Source organism: Haliaeetus albicilla, chromosome Z (genome assembly GCF_947461875.1).
Source record: "Haliaeetus albicilla chromosome Z, bHalAlb1.1, whole genome shotgun sequence".
Lineage (NCBI taxonomy): Eukaryota > Metazoa > Chordata > Aves > Accipitriformes > Accipitridae > Haliaeetus > Haliaeetus albicilla.
Window position 1 is genome coordinate 27,677,453 of NC_091516.1, and position 25,168 is coordinate 27,702,620.

General features: G+C 40.2%; 1 protein-coding gene across 3 annotated transcripts; it reads left to right on the plus strand.

Moving 5' to 3' along the window:
• The first annotated feature begins 127 nt into the window (after window positions 1-127).
• Window positions 128-24,319, plus strand: ABHD17B (abhydrolase domain containing 17B, depalmitoylase). 3 transcript variants are annotated; one of them, XM_069777029.1, is made up of 4 exons: window positions 128-170; window positions 6,771-7,245; window positions 17,106-17,285; window positions 18,197-24,319. In XM_069777029.1, the coding sequence occupies exons 2-4, from the start codon at window positions 6,779-6,781 to the stop codon at window positions 18,414-18,416; spliced, it is 867 nt and encodes a 288-aa protein (XP_069633130.1). In that variant the 5' UTR covers window positions 128-170; window positions 6,771-6,778; the 3' UTR covers window positions 18,417-24,319. The 3 variants fall into 3 exon arrangements, with proteins under 3 accessions (XP_069633130.1, XP_069633129.1, XP_069633131.1); XM_069777028.1 differs by lacking the exon at window positions 128-170 and adding an exon at window positions 189-445; XM_069777030.1 differs by lacking the exon at window positions 128-170 and adding an exon at window positions 1,056-1,077.
• The last annotated feature ends 849 nt before the right edge of the window (window positions 24,320-25,168 follow it).

The following is a 25,168-nucleotide window of genomic DNA, read 5'->3' on the forward strand; positions in this document are numbered from 1 at the left end:
CCCTGCTGCCCGCCCACCCGAGTTCAGGCGGAGCCTCAGTGGCCGGAGCGGCGCTGCGGGCTGCGCCCCCATTGGTGCGCTGCGGCCGGCGGCCGGTCCCGCCCCGCCCCGCCCCGCCGCTTCTTCGGCCGCTCCGGCAGCCGCTCGATCCGATGCAGTCGCTCGGCGAGGCGAGGCCGCCGCCGCCGCCGCTTCTCCTCCTCCTCCTCCTCCCGTAGGCCGCGCGGAGAGCAGCTCTCCGGGGGCCGCGCGTTCTCTGCCGCGGAGGGCGGCTGCGGAGCTGCGGGCGCCGACCGGGGGCCGGGGCGCTGACAGCGGCCCGCCGCCGCCGCGCCGTTACTCAGCACAACCGGCACCCCTCCCCCGCCGGCCCGGCGTTCGAGCGGCGGCAGTTGGGGAAGCGCGGGGCCACGCGCGCCGCCGCCGCGCGGAGCGCCCGGTGCAGGTAGGGGGTCCCCTCCCTTCCCCCCTCCCCCCCCTCCCGTGGCAGCGGCGGGGCCGGGGCGGGCGAGTTGCGGCGATGAGGGGGGGGGTGGTGGGGAAGCAGCCGGAGCGGCCCCGGCTGGGCGCCGGCGGCGGGGTGGCCGCTCGAGGATCCGCCCCGCCGGCTGTGGCGGCGAGCTGACCCCTCGGCAGGCCCGGCCGTTTTCTCTCCCGTCTGCACCTACCCCCGCCCCGCCGCCCTTCTCCCCCCGCTCCGGGGCTGCGGCGTGGGGCGGGAGGGAGGGCCGCGGCAGGCACCGGCTTTTCCTCGGCGAGGGAGGCGGCAGTTCGGCTCTCCGACCCGAACCGGGCAAGGGCGGGGGGGGGGGGTGTTGGCGGCGGCCGCCCCCGCCCGCCTGCCTCCCGTCTGCGGGCTCGGGGGCCTCTGCCCCGCCGGCCGGGGTGCTGCGGGCGGGCCGCGGGCGCCTTTGTTCGGGCGGCGGGCGCCGCGGCTGTGGAAACGCGTGTGAAGGTCTGGCTTGTAGCGGGTCTAAACGGCGCCTCCGCGCCGGTGCCGCTGACTGACTTCTGCGAAGTCCTCTTTAGGTGGGGACACCTGAAGAGCTGACTTCATTCTCGCGAGCCTGATTTAAGGTACTTCTTCAGGTTCTGCCGTCGACGACGGGGGGGTGGGAGTGGCGCCGGCCTTAAAATCGCTCTCGGATATTACTGATTCAAAAGCTTAAAGTATTTGGCCGGGAGGCAGCGAGGAGAAAAAGCCGGAGGACTGCAGAAGCCCAGGCGGTGCCGCCGGAACGCAGGCCGGCTTCGAGAGCGTCGCTGCCTGCCGGGGCTGGGCCGAGCGGCGCAGTGAAGCAGCGGGCTGGCGCGGCCGCCGAGCGGGAGAGGGGTCTCCAGCGCCGGGCCGGGCGCAGGCGGCTTCAGCGGGGCAGCTCCGTGGAGCCGAGTCTTGGGGGAGCGTGCGAAACATGACGGAATCCGGCTTAATCCCGCGGTTCTCTGCCTGGGACCTTTCGCGGGTCGGTTTGATCTTCGGCCGAGGAGGGAGGGCGAGAAGTTTCACTTGGCGTTCCCGGTGTTCCCTTTCTCTTTTCAGCCGTGCCGTTGGGCTTTGAGGTATACAAAGTAACCAGCAGCAGCGGGTCTCTATGTGCAAGTTAAGCTTTGTAAGACTGCTAGGACTCGTGACACGGGTAAAGCTGTTTGTTTCTTTGAAAATCGCACTAACCAAAATGAAGTTTTGGTCCTGCTGGCCTTCTCTGTTTTTATGTACGTTTCTTTGCTCTTTGAAAACTACCTTAAAGAGTTCCTTCACGGTATTTCTTGGCGTGGCTTTTTCGTTATTGAACAGACTTCCTCCGTGTTCTTTTCCGGACCTACTGTTTATTCTCTCATAATAATTCTGTTAGTTTAAACTTTTATATAATACTTAATCAGACACTGATGATTTTTTTTCCCCACTAAACATTTTGTTGCTTTAACTGTTGAAGTAGTTGGAGGATGTTCATACCCTTCTCTTCCATTTTTAATACAATGCAGATGTTGAAATAAATGAGGGCGCTTCAGTAGCGGCTTGAACTCGAGTTTTCATTGCGTTGTGCTCAATGAAAAAGGGTGAGGGAAACTACTGTAGAGTTTCTTATTTCAGCGGTATATAATGAAAAATAATGATTTTAAAAAACAACACCCAAACAACAACCGAACAAAAAAAAAACCCCAACAATTTGAATATCTTGCCTGTTAAAACTAGAGCACCACTAAAATTTACAAACCAGCAGCTGTATTTACGAGTTTGACTTTGTTCTTGTGATTAGTTCCTATGAAATAGGTAATTTGATTTAAATATACAATTAGAATAATTTCTATTTAATGTAAATATAAGATTTCTAGATAAGTGTTTGTAAGTGTTGGGCTTTTAAGGCTGATGCATAGTAAAGTACTCAAAGATGTGAATAAAAGGAGCCACTCTCTTGTTATGATTTGCAGAGGGAGGAGGACAGGAATAATTGCTTACATGAAAGAACTACATTTGTGTTATCCTAGGAATTGCAAGATAAATATTTGAGGTCTTCTTTCAGACTAGATAGACTCCCCCCCCCCCCCTCCTTCTGTCAGCCATAATGAAAAGGGTAATTGCCAAAGGCTGGATTGAAATTACTGCCTGTGGGCAGTTTTAAATTTGTCACTTTCTATGTTACTTTTTTTATTCATAAGAGAGTTAGAGATAAATATGATAAAATGATCTGGCCTTTCTTTTAAAAGCTATCCCAGAAGGGGTGGGTGATGCCACTTGGGTCTGTTTTATTTTTTAGCCTTTCTTGGTGCAATAGTAGGTTTAGCAGTTTTTCCACAGTTTCTTCTGCAGAATTTTCCTACTTAATTTATATGAAAAATGCAGTATAATTTTAAAGGAGACAAATATTTCTCTTATTATGTTCTTTCTGTTGCTAGTAATTTTACCAGCATTAGGAGCTGTGTTTGCAGAACAGCAATAGCTTCTTTTAGTAGTACTGAAATGACAAATAGAAGGTGAAATAGTCATGTTGTTGGGATGTGTTGATCTCTGTGTCTGATGATGCTACTGTAATGAGCACAGAGATTTACATCATACATGCTCAGAAGGTGTTAGACTGTAACTTAGGTATTCACAACATATCTTAGGCAAATGAGTCCCATTAAAGTTATTCATCTGTACTTGTGGAACTGTATGCTTAAGGTAATTTGTGGTCAGTGTTGGTTTTGCCCCAGTTTCAGTAAGAGTCTAGAAAAAGCATACATCAAGCCCATTTGTTATTAGAGAGACTTTTAAAAATGCAGCTTCACTTGCGATACCTTGTTCACTTTCCATAAATTATATTTTAGACTTAATAAAATAATTAGTCCCTTAAGACTGTTGATGTCTGAATCTTTTACCAAGGGTAGGTGATGCTAAATGAAGGGGGTTTTGTGACTTTTCACTTTTACCATAATAATTTCTGGCTGGATGAATCATTAGAAAATCATGTTACATGTTTTCTAACATTAAGGACACTAAAAAAAGCACTAGTAGGGGGGTAACATTAAGTTTAATCCCTCATTGAAGTATCTGAGCAGTATACCTTTTGAGGAGAGAGAGTGCCTGCTTAGTTGAAGTTAAATTATGACATCTGATGGATAACTACTAGGCTGAAATGCTGATTCAGTTGAACTTTTAAACAGTGATATCAGAATTACTCTATACACCCTGGGGACACTCTCACATCCTGGTTCCATTCCAGATCCGGAGGTTAAGAACACACTCATGTGAATACAATGAATGACAAACCAGTTCCAGTATAATGGAAACATTGTTTGCATTTAGTTAAAGGTATCCTCCTGAGGGAGTTCAGTAGGTGTTTTGTCAGATTTGTTCAGTTAGTGATGCTAGGGAGCTGCTGTTTTGCTTGGGTCTTCCGAGTGAAGAAAGTATGTGTTTTAAAGGAAGGAGTTGTTGCTAGCTGTGATTTAGATGGAGAACAACTATGGAATCAGAATCTTTAGTTTCAGTAGACAGTTTCCATTGGATTAAATGAGCATTATATAAAGTCTAATTACAGTCTAGTATAGAGGAGAAATAATACTTTAGCCATGGTCTTCAGCATAAGTTATTTGCCATATGTGGCAACAGCCCATTTTTAGCACATTTAAGCTATCTTGAGGCACAGTACCACCTCAGATGATTAACTGTGGTTACTCCAGTACTGCCCTGTGTGTGAATTCCACAGGCCAGCTTCCAGTCTTCTGAAATGACTTTGACAAATAGCAAATATTCTCTGAGTGAGATCATATTTGTAGTGTTGCTGGGCTGTTTACAGTTATAAATAATGTAAACTCTTGTTTTAATTCTTTCTGACAAGTGGACTGAGAAGCAAGTAAGAAATTCTGTAGTTACTGTCATATGCTGGAATAGAGTGCAATCTGCTGTTCCTGGGCAGAACAGGCTATTTATACCTCACTTTTGGAGGTATGTATTATTCTAAATTTTTCACATAAAACAATATTCCCCCTCTCCGCCAAATAAGTTGTGGCATCTAGCTTTGGCCTTCAGCTTTACTGAAAAGGTGGGAAAACTTACTCAGAAAAGATCGGTTTAATAGTGTCTGACAGAAGTGTGGTTGAATGCTGGGTCATAAGCACTTGTTGCAAAAAAAGCCTGTTGAGACATCACAGCAGTTTCTCTGGGCTGTGAACGTGAACTAAGTAAACTGTAAGAGAAGTAAAGAAGGGGAAAAAGTATTGAGTTTTTCCTGTGCATAAAGCAGCCCAAGCCTTTTGCCAATTGCTAGACATTTTCCATAGAGGTCTTCCACTTCTTGTCCTACTTGCAGGTTAAAATTAAAATTAATGGCTAAATAACCTCACCTGACAGGGAACAGGTGAGCTACTCCATATTGGAGTGACTAGTTGTGCTGATTACATAAATACATGAGGTTGTTGTTTCGTTCGCTGGCAGAAATATGGTCATTTATTGTGGATCTTCATTTAAGAGACAATTTACCTTTTTATGGGAGGTGACCAGTACACCCCTCCTGCCATCTCCTCTAAATTGGTAGTGTTGGTCACCCATATCTAAGAGCCTGTGATTTCTCTCTATTCTGAAGAAAACCAGAGTCTCAGGATGAAAGCACTTGGCTGTAGCAGCCTTGGCAAAAAAAATGGGGGTTTGTGCCCTACAAAGAGGAGTAGTATTCCAAGAATGCTCATGCTGTTTATAGGACTGTCTTGCTGTGCCTGTGTTTGTTACTCTGCAAGTATACTGTGTAACATTGTATTCAGTATGCATTCATACTCTACCACAGGGAAGAGACCATTCAGGCATCCAAAATACAGGTAGCTAATCTGTGATGTATATTCAACAGGTCTTACAGCACTATCCTTGAAGCTTTTCTGAAGAGAGATTTATACAGGCATGAAACCTATGCTCGTGTTACAAGTTAGAGGACAAACTTTGAAATATGATCTAAATATCACCAAGTATTATAGTTAGCAGTAAGATTTTATTGTTGCATTACCCAAGTATTTCTGAAATAAGATGGGTCTGTGGACATCAGAAATCAGCTTGTTTTGTTCCCATCTGTAAACTTGGATATAGCAGTCAAAGCTGGTACATGAAACTGTAAGAGTGTTTCTGTTCACAGTGACCTGGCAGGAACTGAGCTTGAGACCTGTAGGTAGATTTGGGATGGAGAAGTTGTTTAAGTTGAGGTGAAATGTCAGATGCCTCACCACAGGGGAAGTAGTGTAAATGCTTATCTTAGGTGTGCTGGTTTCTAGCAGGGCTCTTGGTAGATTTCATCACTCTTCCTACCTCTGAGAAAAAGTATTGTCACAGCAAAGGATTTTTTCCCCCCTCCCTTCTTGCTGCTGTAAATTAAGATGACACAATGCCTGCTTTTCAGGGCAACTATATCTTTACCTAGCTTGCTTTAGGTGTATGCGTGTTTACTTTTTTTCCTCCCCCACTCTGTTAACCAATGCTTTGAATTGGTAGTATAGATTATATTGATTTGCCAAATATCTGTGATAGAGCATTTGGTTTGGGATGATTTTGTTAAAGCACACAATAAAAATAGTCATAACACTAATATAATCCCAATTCCTATGTGCAATACAGGAAACCTTAGCTAATAATTTCTTTGAAGCGTTTCAAAACATTTATGTGGATTTATGTGCTCAGCCAGTATGTGGAGCAAGGAAGAGCTTGTGGCTGGATTTTAGTGTACGGATGGTCTACAGTGTTTGCTAAGCCAGCAGAAGCATCTTGGTTTGCCTTCGAAGTTTTGACCTTCATGCACCTTTCACACTGCTGAAACCGCTTGCAGGAGCGCATAACTCATGACTGCAATACATATTCTCCATATTTCGGAAACGCTGTAGTGATTTTTGGCTGCAGAGGTCTGCATAGCCTTGGTATCCTGCAAATGCTGCAAAATATTTTAATCGTTCTTTATAACATGTACACTTCTTTTAGTGGCTTAAGATGAGGGACTTCATTTCCTCCAAAGAAACTCCAAAACTCATGCTTGTTCTCTCCTGGGTAATCATATTTTAGTTTTAATATCTGGCAGAGCTTTAGAGCCATCGCTTTTTTTAATAATATGCTCATTCTAAAGTAGCTAATAATATCAAATAAGCTATTATACAGAAATTCACATATATATATTTAAATCTACGTTTGTTAAATGTTTCCACTAAAATTATGTATTATTTTCTAGAGAGGTTATGTTTGTGTTTTCCATGAGTTTCTTTTTTCTTTTTTGTGTAAGATTGTAACTAGAAACTGATACCATTCTCTCTTCCTGTTTCAGACTAGAAGATGAATAATCTTTCCTTTAGTGAACTGTGTTGCCTGTTCTGTTGTCCACCATGCCCAGGGAAAATTGCCTCCAAACTGGCATTCCTACCTCCTGATCCCACGTACACACTGATGTGCGATGAGAGTGGTAGTCGCTGGACTTTACATCTCTCAGAGCGAGCAGACTGGCAATATTCTTCTAGAGAAAAAGATGCCATTGAGTGCTTCATGACTAGAACAAGTAAAGGTAACAGGATTGCCTGTATGTTTGTGCGTTGCTCGCCTAACGCCAAGTATACTTTGCTCTTCTCACATGGAAATGCTGTTGACCTAGGTCAGATGAGTAGTTTTTACATAGGACTGGGTTCACGGATTAATTGCAACATATTCTCATATGATTATTCTGGATATGGTGCAAGTTCTGGGAAGCCAACAGAGAAGAATCTGTATGCTGACATTGATGCTGCTTGGGTGGCTCTTAGGACAAGGTAAGACATTAGTTGCCAATTTTCTTTTACAGCGTGCTTTTCAAATGGTTGTACTTAATCTGCATTGGTAGTTTAAACAGAAATGCTGTATTTTAGGATTAATTGATTCATATCCAAGCTGACTGGTGGTGCATTATGCTGAAGGCATTGTCAGTATTGAGCAAGGTCAGTATATAGTCCTGATATACTAGAAAAATTGAAATGAGGTGAAATTTAATAAGGTATGTTTCAGTCTTGAATGATTAGAAGATAATCCTTATTGTCACAGGTTGGGATCTTCTAGCTGGAGATCTCAGAAGATAGGAAGAACCTATAATAATCGATTCCCTAGTAATTGAGCCACTGGTGTGATGTGGGTGAGAAAATGCAGGTTGTTTTTTCAGATAATTTCATCAACTTTTTTTGTAGGGAGGGACGATGGAAAAACTGCTATAACAGAACATGGTGAGACTCTGTTTGGACTTCTGTGTGGTGTTCAGACCACCTTTGTTTCAGAATTCAGACTAGCAGCTACAGCATTTCCAAAGATAGCTTTCTATATAAAACAAGAAGATGTTTTTATCTTTGCAAAATATGATGTGTGGGAAAGGTTGTAATTAATCTGTGTAAATACATTATGGTGGGAACAAAAACTAGGAATTGAACCAGTGGTTTTATCTCAAATAGATTAAAACTGGGCAAGGAAAAAAAAAACCAAATTGGAAGGATGTTGTTTCAACAATTTCTGTGTTCTAAGCCTCTGGTTTTAGGGAGATAAAATAGTAAGATGAAAGACTCTGAAGGCATTCTCTGATACAGGTAAGAATCCTAGGCACCAAGTAAACACAGTACTGAATACCCATTTTTTAAATTTGGAAGCATTTTTCACCGTGGTTTGTTCCATTTAGAGCAATATTCTTGTGTTACAAGTACCCAAATTACAAAAGGATTATTTTTTTAAATACTTTGCGATCATAAGAATAGATGTTCACCAAAAAACCTCCCATCACATTGTGTATTTTGCACCAAAAATATGAAAAACTGAATTTAATATAGAGCAGCATGTTATGGTTTGATCATTGCAACTTGAGCATACTGTTTAATGATATAATATCAGGGATGTGACTTAGTGTAAGGCCATGTGTAAAGACTCTTTAAATCCTGGAGCCTGGTAGTTGTTGCAGTGAATTTAGAACTTGATCAATGTAATATTAACTATTTTCCTGTTTCTTTGGAGTGGATTATCATTTTTTCAGTGTTTTAAATACACATTGTGTTGCATTTTTTTTACATTATAACAAAGGTGTGATCCTTCTTTTTAAAGAAGCATACTTTATTCATAGTAAAGTAGGGGGAACGCTTATCATAAACCTCATACAACTGCAGGGGACAGGTATTCAGCCTCACATATCCAAAACCATGTGTACCATGTTGTTAGATTAGGTTTTGGCATTTCTTCTGATTACAGTGGAAAGCTGAGATATAACTAGACATCTGTTCTGTAAGCCAAGAGCTGCAACAGGTGCACTGGTGACTGTGGTCTGTAGTTGATTGGTGATCTGGAAGATAGCCATTTGGTGAAAGACCCAGTAACATTGACCAAAAACATAATATGGTTTGTGAACAATGTGGAAGACAGCCTGAATTCTTTAAATGTACCAGAAAATGGAAGAGAACTAGATGGTGAAACTTAATCACTTGTTTATGTCAGCTTACAGGCTCAGCTTTATGAACTAATTTGTAATTATTGTCTCTTCCTCCCCCTGATGAATTTCGGATTGAAAACTTAAAAGAAAATGTGACTGCAACTTGAATTCTCACTTACATTCTTGAACAATGCATAGTTTATCTTCCCTAGTCAAATAGGATTGTTCATTATAATATCATATCTGAACATGCCCTTTGCTGAACAGACATTGTTGGGAGGGAACTCTAAATACATACTACATCTATCTGCTTTTCCCTCTTCCATTCAGGAATGAAATCAGCTGAGTTCCATTTGCTGTCTGCATTTATTTTTTTGTGTCAAAAGCTCCTTTAGAAATACATAATTCTGTAGAGCTTGGATTGGTCTGCCCAAATTGTGGATTTCACAAACGTGTACTGAATTTTTTCCATTGCTTAAAAAGTGGTTAGTATTACTAGTTTCCACTGTGGTACTTTCAGCAGCTTTCCAATTGGCAGACCTGGTCTTGTCCTTGTGTCAGGATGCTGAATGTAGCAGGGAGAAGTTGAGTACATGACTCTGGATATACTGGCTCCCACACTTTGATTACCAGTCCATGGTATTCTCTTGAGCCCTGAGAGAGTGCTAAGCTGTGTTTAAATACTTGATGAATATCTGGACCAAAACGGAGCCTTTGAGCAGTTGCTGCAGCATTGATTCACTTTTCTAGCATAGCCTGTTCCGTCAGTGTTACACTGCCACCATCATTAACATTTTATAGTATGAGTGTTCTGCAAAAACAAATTAATTCAGTGGATTATTTGCAGGATAGATGTAAGTATAGCTCTAACTCCTTTGAAATGCATGTTGATGGAAGGAGAGAAGAAAGGGATCCTAGACTTTTAAATTGTGCCTCACAGTTTGTGATGGGACAAAGAGAAGAATGGAGAAATTACCTGTGTTGGAGGTTGATCACAGCCACCCACAACTCCCTGCATTCCTTGTTCTGAGAAATGGTATCATAGAACCCAGCATTAAAAGGTGTTTCTGGGGTAACTGAAATGCCTGTGCGGACTTCATTCTACAGTCAACACAGCTGCTTGTGGTAGAGATGTGTTAGTGTGTTAAGTTTTATATCTTGGAACAACAATCCAGATGGTCATCTGCAAATTGGCACAACTGTCCAGTGGGGACTGGACACCTAGGGTGAAATAGTCTGGAACTGGTACTGAGGATGATGGTGAGGTTGGTCCAACACTACTTTCTTAAAAGTGGTTGTTGTAAGGGTGTGTGAATATTACCATTCCTGTAAATGAATACAGAAAGCTGATTTGGCAGCAGATGAGAAGAGGTAAACAGCAGATACAGATTCTGAATTATGTCCCTGTTCTTTACCTGCTTTGAGTATTTTAATAGGAAGCAATAGCTGTCCATGTGGATGCTGACTGTGGAAGAAGGCAAGGTGATTCGCTGCCATCATGTTTGGGAAAGTTGCACATTATTGCATATTCATGTGCATGGGACTACATAAAAGCTGCAAGTTGAGGACATTCTTTTTTCTGTCTGTCATAGCTACGAAGTGTTGAAATGCCAGTAGTCATTTTGGGATACGCCTATTTTCTGCTGCGTTGGTCTCTGAAGGACTTTGATGACACCCTAGGTGTGGAAAGGTTTAACCAGCCCCAGGCAAATGCAGGGCAAGTGGTGCTCATTCAGAAACCTGAAGACTTGGAGTTGCCTCATCACTAGATTTACCTTTAAGAAGCCAAAGAACCTTTTCATTGTTGCTTATCATGGACTGTATAATAATTGAAAAATTGAAGGGTAGATCTCACCATCAGCCTGGTATGTCAAAGTGGACTGCATGTCCATAATTTGAACAGCCAAATATAGGAATAATATCAAATCTATTTGGATATTGGCTGAAAGTGTTCTTTTGAGAATTCACAAATTAGGGGTTTTTTTCATTCAAAAGTTGGGGGGTGCTAGAAGATAAGGTGCCTTAACTTTGAATATTTGGAGAGAAATTGAGCTTTTACTTAAATTGGTAGGGAAAAGTAGCTCAATTTATCATGAAGAGAAATCTTGCCAATAAAACAAGTATACTAGTAGCATTGTAAGGTTTAGAAAATGCTAAACTGTCACAAGAGGCAGAGGAGGTGCAGTTCGTTGATTATGACATTTGTGGTCAATGGGCTTGCCTCTCATAAAACATAGTTCCCTTTTTTATTCTAGTGTGGCGGGTTGACCCTGGCTGGATGCCAGGTGCCCACCAAAGCTGTTCTATCACTCCTCCCTCCTCAGCTGGACAGGGGAGAGAAAATATAACAAAGGACTTGTGGGTTGAGATAAGGACAGATCACTCACCAATCACTGTCATGGGCAAAACAGACTCAGCTTGGGAAAAATTAACTCAATTTATTGCCAGTCAACCAGAGTAAGGTAATGAGAAATAAAACCAAATCTCAGAACACCTTCCCTCCGTCCCTCCCTTCTTCCCGGGCACAGCTCCCGGATCTCTACCTACCCCCTGCAGTGCCACAGAGGGACAGGGAATGGGGGTTGTGGTTGGTTCATCACCCGTTGTCTCTGCTGCTTCATCCTCTTCAGGGGCAGGACTCATCGCCCTCTTCCCCTGCTTCGGCGTGGAGTCCTCCCTGGGCTGCAGGTGGATATCTGCTCCACTGTGGACCTCCATGGGCTGCAGGGGGACAGCCTGCCTCACCATGGTCTTCCCCACGGGCTGCAGGGGAATCTCTGCTCCGGCACCTGGAGCACCTCCTCCCCCTCCTTCTTCACTGACCTTGGTGTCTGCAGGGCTGTTTCTCCCACATATTCTCACTCCTCTCTCCAGCTGTGGTTTCTATGTGCCCTGCAACTTTTTTCCTTCTTAGATATGTTATCACAGAGGTGCTACCACTATTGCTGATGGGCTTGGCCTTGGCCGGCGGTGGGTCCATCTGAGAGCCAGCTGGCATTGGCTCTGTCGGACACAGGGGAAGCTTCCAGCAGCTTCTCACAGAAGCCACCCCTGTAACCCAGCCCCTGACATCCCCCCCCCCCCCCCCCAAAACCTTGCCACACAAAGTCAATATCTCGTAATGATATATGTTGTATACACAAGAAGGGGAACGTGCATCTGAGTTGAGGAAGAGCTGTACGCTCATGAATTTTATTCATGGCCTGGAATGTTGATAGTTAAAGGTGTGGAGGATGTTCATGCCCTTCATGTTCTGCAATTTGCAGCTGTAATTTCATGTGTTATGTGCATGGTGACAAAAGGTTCTGAAATGTGCATTGAAAATTCCCTCAGGATGTTCCCCCGTGTTCCATGTGCCTCAAGCACTGCTGTCAGTTAGTTAAATGCATGTGTTGCAACAGCTTCACAAACAGCAGCCTCACTAGAGCATCTATTGCACCTCTTCATTAGTGTGAGCCTGAGAGATACTATTGAAAATGTACCCTTATAAGGTTTATCTTACTGATACTTTATTTTATTATTGTAAAGTGAGCAAGTCTTCTAGATTAACAGCAGTAGTTCAGAAGTAAAAAGATAAATTGCTTTCTGTCTCCCTTAGGTATATCAAGGGCAAAATGGCAGGTACTTATAAGAGCCTGGAAGTATAGTATGGTGATTTCAGCTGGTATTTGATTGTTAAAGGGAACTGAAGCTTAAAAAAAAAAAACCAAACCAAAACCCACTCGTTACAGCCAGACATGCATTTTGTAGTTTGCATATTGCACGCCATGGTAATGTGATGTATATCCAATGAAAGTATATAATATGATGAATATCCAATGTAAGTGATATATATCCAATTAAAGTGTTCAAGGTAAGGTCAGACAGGGCTCTGAGCAACCTGGTGAGTGAAAGAGGTCCCTGCCTGTGGCAGGGGGCTGGGCTAGGTCATCTTCCAACCCAGGCTGTTCTATGATTCTATGAAAAGAAAAAAAATGATGGAGGGGCGGAAAAGAGGTGGACTGCCACTAAGATAAGTGCTTAGTAAAGGTCTTGTTACAGAGACAGAAATATAAAGGAAACGGTGAAAGAGTTTGTGCTATAGCACATTGTAAATGTTTGTCACAAAGGGGAAAAAAATATTTAATTGCTGTTTAGCAGTTCTTCTTTTCCTGCCAGAAGCTGAAAAGATCAGGCAGGAGTGTTCAGGGCTGCATCTTTGACAAGAGACCAGCTATCATCTGATCAGCATATGTAGGCTCACAGAAGAGCATACTGGCTTTGCTAATCGCCCTGTGTTAGCTTGGGCCCTGATTCTAGGGAGTGGGCTGATGTTACAGTTACAACAATTTATTGGCTTGCTTCTTCCTTTAACCCACCAGTGGCATGTCATTTCTTGCCTGGCCCTGAAGACAGCCAGCACAAAGGAGCAGAAAAGTAGTTGCTCCCCTTCTCCCAGAAGAGATTAGTTTAGTTTCCTAAACTAGTTGGTGAAGCCCAATGAAGGGCAACATGTCACTGAAGATGGAAACAGGAAAGTGGTTCTCTCCTGTTCTGTAATAGCTTAGCTTTGTAGTGACATTAACCTGTACCTTTAGCGTGGTGATAGGGCAGAAGTTCCTCTGTGTGGATGCTAGCAAGCTTATGTCAACAGATGTATGTTTAGTTCTAAGTAAAAACTATTCTTCAAGTTCCATGTGCTTTCCAGGCATGTAGCCCTTAGGTGCATGAACATAAAGGATGAATCAGGTGTTAAAAAGAATTGAAATCTCAGTTGCTGTGGGAAGGTGAAAAATGATGTGGGCAGCCTTTGAACTGCAGAAAGTATCTATCTAAATTTCATGCCAGATTCAGTCCAGAATAACTTGTCTCTGAGGAAGAGTGCTTTCTCTGAGAAGGTACATCTATGCACAGCTACTTTTAAGATTTTGTACCAAGGCACCAAGGTCCTTTCTGGTGATTATGGCTTAAACAAAACACATAAACCTCCCCCATTACCAGGACCAACAAACTGAAGGCCTGTGTATTCTGATACAAGTTATCTAAGATTACTTGTGTAGACAGTAGTGTTTACAATACTCCTATAATCAACATAATGAGCTTTCAAAGATATCAACAGTTTTTACAGAGCTCTTATCACCAGAACAGCTACTTACCGCACATGGCTGTCACATTCCCTTTCCTCAGGATGGCCTGTAATTCTAAGGGACTAATTAAGAGAACAATATTACTGCCACTTTTTCTCAATCTGACATTTCCTCATTTGGGACACCAAGTGTGTAGTCACCTAATGATTTTCTGCCAAACTTCTTGGCTTTTACCTGGAGTTTACAGGACTGTCAAAAGGAGGAGTAGACAAATTTTATGACTATGGAACTTGCCAACAATTATCTTTTCAAGAATTCTTCCATTATAGATTGGGAAGTGATACTTCTGGGAGAGAGGCACTGGGGGACAGTTGGGCTCTTCCTTTTTCCCAGACTTTTCAGAAGCCTGTTAAAGAGGAGAGGGGAGACTTGAGACAGACACAGCAGATGCTGTTCTTTGGTTTGCAAGCTTCTTGTTTTGGGGTTTTGGTTTTTGCCCTTTTTTTTTCCCTTTGTCCAAGCCAGAATATTCAAAAGTCTGCTCTGAATCACCACTTCTGGTGATTGGCCTCACTATTTCAGTTTCCAGACTGCAAAACAAATAGTTTCTGGTGAGTGCTGTGAAGGCAATCTGTTTGGCTGTGGTGGAGAAAGGATTACTTTAATCCAAATATAGTAAATGCTTTTCTTGGATTACTTTTTGTAGGCTATCTTTAGCTATCTTTAGGCTGAAGGATTTGGATTAAAAAATAGGGGGAAGAATAATGAGAAAGAGGAGAATATATGCTCCAAAATTTACTTCTACGTTTTGCTTTAAATTTCTGTGCAATGGCCTGCACCTTGTAAAACTCCATGCCTGAGGAAATGTGAATGTGATAATTTGCTAGGTTTTTATTTGAAAACTATGTTATGTCATAATTTGCTGTGCAAACTCCATGCCATACTAATGATGCAAGGTGTCAGGTATTAATTTAAACTTTGTTCAAATTATATGAAAGGGATAGAAGGCTATACTGTACTTTCAGAATGGACAAATGTGATTTGACTTATTCTGAATTGGGAGATTAGTTGTAAAAGGATAGGTGCTGGGCTGCTGTCAGGTGTTTCAGAAGAGATACAGAAATAGTGAAGACCTTACATTTGTTTCAGTTTCAAAGCTTTAATTCATAGTATTTTTGTGTGTTGGAATTTTGAGAAAATCTTTGTTAATCAGAATGTTTGAATTTTTTTATTCTCCGAGAACCGTTGTGAGGTGGAGGGCTTGCCTGTATTTCCAGGCTGATGATTGAGTCTTAGTGTTTTAGAACTCTTGATTATGATCCTAGAAACTCTTTCTAGGAAATGCTGATAGTAATTAAGTAGTGATGATACGGATAGATTCTATGAATCTATCTGTGCTAATACTTTTACTGCTTTTATGTTTCACTCTAGCAGAACAAAGTTTAAATAAATAGATGAATAGTTAAATAGACAATGTTAGCTGTGTATAGTGGACTTTAGCCCCAATTTAGAAAGCTTATTGGGGCGTCTAATGAGGTCTGCTAGTGATACTTACATTTCAGTAATACTTAAATGTGATTTTGTTTTTCTTGCCATCTTCCTAGATTTTTTTTAAATTAACTGTTTATTATGTACTGATGTTACACACAGGACATGTTTTCTGGCTTATTGAAAAGCACTTGTGAGTTTTTGGGTTTTGTTGGTTGGTAATTTAAATGTCTTGGTACATGTGAAACATCTTTTTTCCTGATGTTCCTGATTTTGAGGCTTTTGGACTTTACTGATTTTAGTATATAGTGACCTGTACAGTTATTTAGCCATATTTATAAGATACTGGACAAGTTTTCATTACCTCTGTTTCGCTGGCTTTACTGGAGGTATGCAAAATGTACTAATTTGGTAACTCCTTTGTGGGTATGGGTGTTGTTACCTAGCTTTGACAGGAAAGGTGCATTCATTTATTGTTGAAGAGATAATGGTTGCACTTCAACTGTAAACAGTTGATTGTCAGTCCTTTTAGGATTATAGTCATAGTCAGTTGGCAAACATTACACTTGCCTCATGCTGTTCCATATTGGTGTTAGGCTAGTCTGCTCTAACTCAGAAAGCTGAACAAGTTTCTGATGATACATGAGAACAATGTTTAATTTTTTGTTGTTGGTGGTTTTTTTTGTAATGCAATGCAGTATCTTTTCCTATTTAAGGTACTTCCTTTCCCACATAAGTTAAAGGTACTCAGATAAATATAATTGGCGGTCTGAACCTGTACTAAGAGTACTTTGTTGGTATATATCAGTGTATCAGCAGCTCACTTCTGCCATGGGCACAGTTCTTGCCAGCATAACATTCTGTTTAGAGGCTTTTCCACTGGTACTTGGGAGCCAGCTGCTCTTTGTATCCACAGTAATGCAAAAACAGATGTTAGATCTGACTTGTGTAAGTGTTAACAAAAGTCATGAAACATCTAGTTTATCTCAGTTAATTACAGGAAAAAAAATGAGTGTTTTCAACTTACTAGGAGGGAGACTTTGACTTAATTTTGTAGTGCTTATTGGGCTGTCTTAATTGTGGGTTAGGCTGGGTATTCCCCTTGTTAGCTTGCATGTCAAACCAACCATGATAAGAAAGAAGAACCTCAGCTACTACATAGAGTGCATAGTATTCAGACCACTGTCTGTGTGGGCATGTTTTAGGTCCCACTAAATTGCTGAGCAATGTTACCAGCTTGCAATTTTTATCAGGTATCAGAAGAGTGAAGCCAATCAAACTTTTGCAGATTTGACTATGCTCTACTTGATGACCATAGAGCTAGGAAGGCTCTAATCAGTTTTCTGTTGTAGGTCCACTAGAGGTACCAGTGAAGGCTTTCAGCTAGTATACAAGTCACAACTGCATTCACGAATCCATATTTTAAAAAAACCAAACATACTTCAGTAACATTCAGACTTAAGGCAAAAAAACTACTGCAAATACAGAGTAAATAATTGTCCCTTTAAGTCAGGTGTGTTATAGAATATACTTGCTTGTTCTTCTACCAGCTCCTGTTTCATAGTTTATACTCTTCAGGAAATTTTTGTCTTCAGAAATGCTTTTTTTGCCTTGCTGTGTAGTTGCAGTTTTGTCTGTTTCTCTTTATATACTAGTTTTGTTAACATTTTAAATTTTCTAGGTACGGAATCCGCCCTGAAAATGTGATTATATATGGCCAGAGTATAGGAACAGTACCATCTGTGGATCTTGCTGCTAGGTATGAAAGTGCTGCTGTAATTCTTCATTCTCCACTGACCTCAGGAATGCGAGTAGCTTTTCCTGATACAAAGAAGACCTATTGTTTTGATGCATTCCCAAAGTAAGTTGTAGGATTTTTTTATTCTACCTACATTTTTCTCTATTACAGAAGTTTTAGACAAGGGAAACAAGTAATACGGCAAATTCTCTAAAATTTCTTTCAAAGGTTTAAAAAAAAGTTTGACAAAAATCAGAGTGAATAACAACGATGAGGAACATTTGATTTGAAGGAGTTTACAGAACTTTGTAAATCTAGGTTTTTCACATGTCTAATCATTTCAGTGGGTCTGGAATGTTAATGTGAAATCTATTAAAGAAGTGATTAGTTTTCCTGTGTGTAACCCCTAATACCACTAATTCTAACAAGCAGTTCTAGTCTAGTGAATTGTTAATCTGGGTAACTGAACAAAGTCTTTTGTGTATTTCTGTAAGTAGCAAAGGCTGGAAAACTAAGTAGACCTTAACTGAAGAAAGTTTCTGTCATGTATTTCAGAACCGTGCCTCTAGTTGGTCCTTACAAACTGGTACACTTGTCTCAAAGAATTCTATTTTGAGCATCTAACTTCAAAGACCTTTTTTCCTCAAAGATGGTCAAACTTTAAATGCTAAAATTCCTTCACTTCTGACAAGGACTTTTTTACTGAAAAACTCTGAAGTAATATTTTCATCAGTCCAGTGACTTTGATATTTTTTTAAGTGAATGTGGTAATGAATACCACTTTTAGATGGATTGCTCTGTTATCCAATCCTTATAGTTTCCAGTAGTTTTTTTCCTTTCTGTGTGGCTTTACATGCACTACTGTAATGGCTTCCAGGGTGTTGATAAGATCTAATTTTCAAATTATTTAAACAACTTCAGAGTTAAATTGTTAAAACTACAATGTGTAATTAAAAAGTGAAATTAACAGTCTGGTCCTTCAAAAAGATTTAATAAAGCTCACTGTGTTCATAGATATAATCTTTTTCTTACAGCATTGACAAAATTTCTAAAATAACATCTCCTGTGTTAATAATCCATGGGACTGAAGATGAAGTAATTGACTTTTCACATGGCCTAGCATTATTTGAGCGTTGCCAGAGACCTGTAGAACCACTGTGGGTAGAAGGAGCGGGCCATAATGATGTGGAACTCTATGGACAGTACCTTGAAAGGTTAAAACAGTTTGTGTCACAGGAACTGGTGAACTTGTAATTTTCTTTGTATATTTACATGCTTTTGCATTTCACTGCGGAACTGCACACCTTGATAAATCCATAACATAAAACCTGAAAGTTGTGTTTTCAAATCATCCTGGTTGCCTTCATTAAATTTACAGGTAATGATTTGTCAACATAATTAATGAAGGTTTTAATGCCAGTATTATAAACTGGAATTACATGATCATGCAGTCAAGCTTGGAAGTTCATATTACTTTGTGTGAGGTTTTTCTTTTCTTAGATGTACAAAAAAAAAATCACAAGGAGTACTGTATGAAATTTTAATTATATAAAATCAAATGCTGTAAAAGTTGCCAAATGCTTTAGCATATCAAAAACAAGTTTATAAATATTTTTTAAACATCTCAAAATGTACTGTGACTTACTCTGTTGCACAGGTGTAAATTAAAAACCAGACTTCTAAGCAGTTGTTCTGTAAAAATGTAATAGCCATGAAATTTGAGCAAATACTAATGTATGTAATAAGAATAGACAGTCACTGGAAATGACCCATGCCCTGTTATAGGGGGATGGAGTCAAAATGGATCTGTTTTTCCATATTTTTCATATCTTTTGGGCTTAGTTTACTTTAGTTCTTTTGTTCTTGTGTTGCCCCTTACCTTTCAGGTCAAACAAATTTACCCACTCATCTTCTCAGAAGTCCTAATCTTGCCAAAATAATGCCACAAGTTATCATTGTTGTAACGTAAATTTCACTCACATGATTACTACTTAGGCCACTAAGTACTTCTTTGAAATCGGTAAGACTTTTAGAACCTAGAAGGCTTTGTGGACAACGTAGTTATAAGCATTGATTGCGTAGAGATGAAATATTTCATCAAAAGAACCTGGAAGTTCATCCAACTCTGTAATAAGCAATTTGCAAGTTTGCAGTTATCTGATCAGGCTCTACTTCTGGATGTTTAGTGTAAAAGCTTGTTGGTTTTTTGAGTATTGTATGGAAATTTTATTACTCACGCCTGGATGGGGTGGGGGGAGGGGCAAGAAAAGAATGTTGACATTTTTCTATTAACTCATAGTAAAATAAACTTTGTAAGTTGCCTTTCCCTTGAATGCATTTTGTGTGAATAAAACTATGAAAAATAAACTTAATTATATGTAGCCTATTTGTAAACAAAGTAATATTCCAACAATACACACTGTGCTTCTAATTCAAAGGCCTTATGTAGTTTAATTGTTCTGCTTGTTTTTTGTGATTGAGACTATTGTATACTTAAATGTAGCTTCAAGTATTGTGAAAACTTTGATTAAGATGTGTTGATTAACAGTAAACAATATTCCATAAACTTGCTGTTCTTCCTTTGTTTTTTTTGAAAGAAATAGCAACAGTTGCTTGTGATATCAAAAAATAATTCATTTACTCTATGAAATCTGAGAACTAAAGCAGTAATCCATTGTTATGAATTGTTGGCACATTTCTTTATCAGCAGCTAAGCTACTGTTCTGATCACCCTTCCATCCCCATGCCTTATCTTACTTATTTCTGCTGTTCAGCTTACAGGTTTTCTGCTGCAGAGTTACTTATAAACATTCTTCTGTAACGAATTCAGATTTAGCTTTCTTTGAAATCATCAGTGACTTCTTGCCTTTTGCTCTTTGGTTTGGTGAATGAATAGAAAGAAATTTGAATTTGTTCTCCAGCGATTGGGTTCTTGTTTGTCTTTGTGATCAAGTATGCTTCAGTGTGTTCTGAACTTCAGAGTAGTATTCAGGCACAATAATATTAGACTTAAAGATTTTCATCCTAATCCAAGATCCAATTTTGCAATTGGAAGTGTGCTTAAATAGATATGTAACTCAGCTTTATTACATCATACTGTATACATAGTTTGATTTAATTTTCTTACTACCTTCTAGCCACTATCTCTGATTTAGATGGAAGTTGTTACCATTAGGTATTTAAGTGCTTTCTTTGTGATTAATGAAGTCCATTTTGAGTGTCCTCTTCAGAAATTCACAAATAAAGAATGCAAAACTTCAGTGGTAAGTGATACAGACTGGCTGATAGTACTGCACATGGCAGGCAAATGATCAACTGTCATCACAAGAACTATCAGATTGTGCTAGGGAATATTATGGCACCCTGTAATTGAAAAGACAGAAAAGGTGGCATAGTGGTTTTGCTGCTTTTGTTTGTGTTTTGTTGAAGCAGAACAAAAGGCCTGACTAACAGAGTTTTGTCTTCAGCAGATGCAGCTGTGCTGGATTACACTGGTGAGTAAGGGTTCTGATCTCTTTGGGACCACTTATGCATGGTTAATTATTGCCAGTTTGTTCTGATTTGTATTTTACACCTAGATTTTTCAGATGAGTTGTTTGTTGAAGGAATTAAAATTGGTTTTAGGCACAGCCTAGCTTGTGTTAGAATCATATTATGGCAGAAAACTTGTTACCAACATAAAGCAACTCTGAACTATTGCAGCTGGGAGGAAAACATTTGACATGGTGGTTGTCTTGTCCTTAAATCATCATTTTGGTGAATTTGACAATGGGCTGTTGTTTTATGTTATAAATGCAATTGTCTCATGATAAATAAGAGTTGATTCAGCATTCATTAATAAGACAATGTCTGTATTTTAGGCAAAAAGAAAAGAGCATTTTTATGAACCATGTGGTCTGATTCCTTTTTTTTTTCTTTGAGACAAATATTTGATAGTAAACTGTCTTTTTTAGTTCTGGAAGCCTTGGCAGATCAACTTTAAAACAAACTTCATTTATGTAAAATATGAGATCACCTTCTGAAGGTGGGGTCTTTTGACACATGTTTTGCTGTCTTACATTCCTACACACATTAATGTGTACATTAAAAAAAACAACCCACCTCCCTCCTCTCTACTGTCTGCTTGTGGCAGCAAAGAATTCTAGTGTATGTTCAATTACCTACTCTTATTGACTGATTTCAAACTTGCTTTTCTTTTTCAAGCTTTTTTTTAGTGAAAAAAAATTTGCATGTTTACTCTTGGGCTCTTTTAATTGGATGACATTGTGCAGCAGGGCTAGCTACTTGGTACCTCTTACTATGGAATATTCCAGGTCCTACAGATACAAATTCTTCTCACTATACAGTAGGCATTGTTAATATAGTAAAGAAAAAAATGACAAAACTAGCATTTCTGAACCAGTGGAAAAAGCATCCTGTGTAACTAGGGGTCGAATCACTTGGAAGCAGCTTTGCAGAAAAAGAGTTGGGCACCCTGGCGGACAAAAAGCCAACCATGAGCCAGCAATGCAACCTTAGAGCAAAGACAACCAACAGCATCCTGGGCTGCATTAGGCAGAGACTTGCCAGCAGGTCAAGGGAGGTGGTTGTTGCCCTCCACTCACCACTGTGAGCGGAGACATCTGGAGTGCTGAGTCCAGTTCTGGGCTCTCCAGTGTAAGGAAGATACAGAGGTACTGGAGCAAATCCAGTGCAGGGCCACTGCTACGATTGAAGGACTGGAGCATCTGTCATAGGAAGAGAGATTGAGAGAGCTGGGGCTGTTCAGCCTGGAGAAGAAAAGTTTTGGGAGGATCTTTCACCATGTGTGTGAATATCTGATGGAAGGAGGGAGTGGAGACGGCTAGACTGTCCCCAGTAGTGCCCACTGAGAGAACAAGAGGCAATGAGCACACACTGAAAGACGGGAAATCTGATCTGAATACCAGAAAAAAACTTTTTTTTTTCTGTGAGGGTGGTCAAACACTGGAACCAACTGTGGAGGTGCCATCTTTACAGATATTCAGAACCCAGCTGAGCACAGCCCTGAGGAACCTGCTGTAGCTGACCCTGCTCTGAGTACAAGAGTTGGACTAGATGATCCCAAGGGGTCCCTTTCAACCTCAGCCATTCTGTGGTTTTGTGAATTATGGCATGCAAATCCTTTAGATGGTTACCACTACACATTTTTGTGCCATCACTGTACACCAGCTCAGAAGTGGAGACTACTGAGTTACAAGAATTATCTTAATTTAGTGCTCCCTACTTTTGATGGGTTATTTTTCAGCAACAGAAAGCAACAAAAAGTCTGCTACGGAAAAAGCTCTTTATCTCTTAATCCCGAGACCATCACTGTTTGATGTGCTGTTGCTGAGACTGACTTTAATACCAAAATTTATACCTCAGGCAGTGTCATCAGAGAACATATTGCTACTCTACTACAAAAGGAAGATTGAAAAGCTAGATGTAAAGTATAGATATGTTATCCTGAAAAGAGAAAAAGTACTTGAAAGATGTCTTAAACATTCTCAAAAGTGGGAATGTTGCATTCACAACTATTATCCTATGTGCTTGGCAAGCAGCAGAGGAGACTGAGTGGAGATAGGGTTAGTTTGGGTTGTTTTAATAAAATTAGTTAATAAAGCTTGTTCTACTTCACTTGAATAGTGTTTGTAAAACAAAAATGAAAAGTTGCTTATATTGTCATTGGGCAGGGGGGTTCATGAGCTACTAACTGTGCATCAGGCTTGCTCCCCTTCACTTAAACAGGTCACATAACATTTGACTGTTTCCGATTGTTAAAAGTTAGTGTGAAAACCCATTGAGCTTAAGTAGCACCAGATTGAAATTTCAGCATGAAATAGTCTTAGAATGCTAACATACGGAACTTCTTAACCGATTTGTGTTGAGAGAATACTAATTGTAAAACAGCCATAGAAAGAAACAATGTTTCCCTGTGAAGAAATTCCATTGTATGATGATGATAATAATAATATAGTATACTATAGTATACTTTCTTCCTTTTTTTTTTTTATTTTTCACGTAAGACCTCTTGCTCTTTCTTTCTGTGAAAGGAAGTAAAATTCTGGTGTATTTCTGATAAAATGGCAAGGAAAATGCTTGAGGATTAAGAGGATAGTGTAAAAGAAATGTTCTTAAACCTGATTATTCTGCCACCGAGGAAGGGGACAACCTTAAAAAAAAAGTATCTCAGCATCAACTTTTCCCTAGAGATATTAATAAGGTATCTTAGTCTGATAATCTATTTCAAAATAAATAGCAAACCTCAAAAGGGTTTTGTCACCTAGAAGAAGTTTTGTGGTTGGTAAATGAGGCATTATACAAATGGTTGTAACTTTAATGTTTCATTTTCAAATTTTTTTTGCTTACAGAGGGCAAATAGTTTTCTAACCTTCAGCACTGAAGAGAAGACATGGAAGAGAAATTACTGAAGATGAAATAGTCAATTTACCTTCCTATTATGCTAGAAGCTATGCATGTCTCAAGTAGGTAGCTGTGCCTTGTCTCCTCCTAGAGCATAGAGTATACCCGTATGAATGGCATCAGGCTTTCATACTGGGACATTTTTTTCTTTCAAAGCCACAAACGTTTTTGCCCAAAGTTTTCTTCTGGAGTCAGGTAAATAGTGGATTTACTGTGTTGTTCTAAAACAGAATTACACCATGTATCCAAATAAGACTGAATCCAGAACAGCATTTTAAGTAATCTGATCAGTAACTCATCTAGTACCTCGAAGACATGTGACGGCAGTGCAAGTCTCTCTCAAGCATATTAAGCATTGCAAAGGTCGTTGGCTGGGCAAGTCACCTCCTTTTAAAGATCACAGTCAAAGTACACTTTAAATGTAAAAGAGTTGTAAGCCATCCTAAGGAGAGCAAGGAGATTGTGGACTCAAAATCAACAGCAGCTTTGTTAGAGCATTACTGATTTGGAGTTACATATGTTGCATTGTGATTTTGCCCCAGATCTTGATTAAAATAAGTTTGCTAGGTCTATTTGCTAGATGCTGCACAGTACTTGGAACAGAACTGTGCTGGTCACTGGTTTGAAATGGCTTCCCAGGATGGTGCTATTTTGTTATGTTAATAGCAACTTTTTAATTCATTAGAAGCATACTGACAAAAGATTTGGGTAATAAAACCTAAGTGCTGACAAGAGGTATCGTGGTTTTCAGACCTTTCTGCTACCCAAGATGAGATGTGATGGTGCTAAATATATAGTTTACTTCTTTATTTAGTATTTGGCCAACTCTTTTGTAGCATGCTGTACAAAGAAGGGCAAAGTATTGCATGGTTTACTCACCAGAATTCTGTTTGCATTGTAATATCAGTTATAGTTAGCAACAAGCTTGAATAAAAGCTGCTACTTGTCATAGGTTTTGTGACCACTCAAGTGGTGTAACACAGACCATATGCTTGTAGCCAGAACAGGAGAATAGACAAAGATTACAGTCTTGAAAAATTGTATGAATTCCTGTTCTGCTGTAGTGGTAGAACCCAGCACTCTCAGTTTGCCCATCATAGCATGTGTGTAATAGATAACCTGTCATTTATGATTCCTAAACAAAAAGAATTGGAGTAATTCTAAAAGTTGGGATGATGAGTAGGCTGTATTTTATGTGTTTCTCTGTAGTCACAAAGGCTAGTGGGTTCTGTTTTAAGTGAAAGTTGAGATTCACTTGTCAGTAGGTAGAGCTCTTCAGAGACACGAAATATTATAAGGCGTGATAAAAGCATGAGGACTGGCAAATCTGAATGTGCAGTCCTGAAGGCATCTCCAGAATAACGCAGATAAGGTAAATGTTAAATCTAAGCCATGATGATTTCAGATCGTGCTGTTACAATACATTATTGTTATGCTAGGTTTTCACTTAGTAACAGTAAGGAGATGCATTTTACATAAGGCATTGTTCATGAATAACAAAGGCACATTGTATTTGTCCATGACACTCTGATCTGTGACATGCTTGCTTTCTACAGAAATTTTCATGAACAGATTTGTTTATA

Bases quoted from the DNA above. Each gene is read 5' to 3' on its own strand.
- ABHD17B (XM_069777029.1), top strand. From the start codon at position 6,779: ATGAATAATCTTTCCTTTAGTGAACTGTGTTGCCTGTTCTGTTGTCCA. The intron at 7,246-17,105 runs GTAAGACATTAG...TAAATTTTCTAG, and splicing joins TGGGTGGCTCTTAGGACAAG to GTACGGAATCCGCCCTGAAA. The intron at 17,286-18,196 runs GTAAGTTGTAGG...TTTTTCTTACAG, and splicing joins TGTTTTGATGCATTCCCAAA to CATTGACAAAATTTCTAAAA.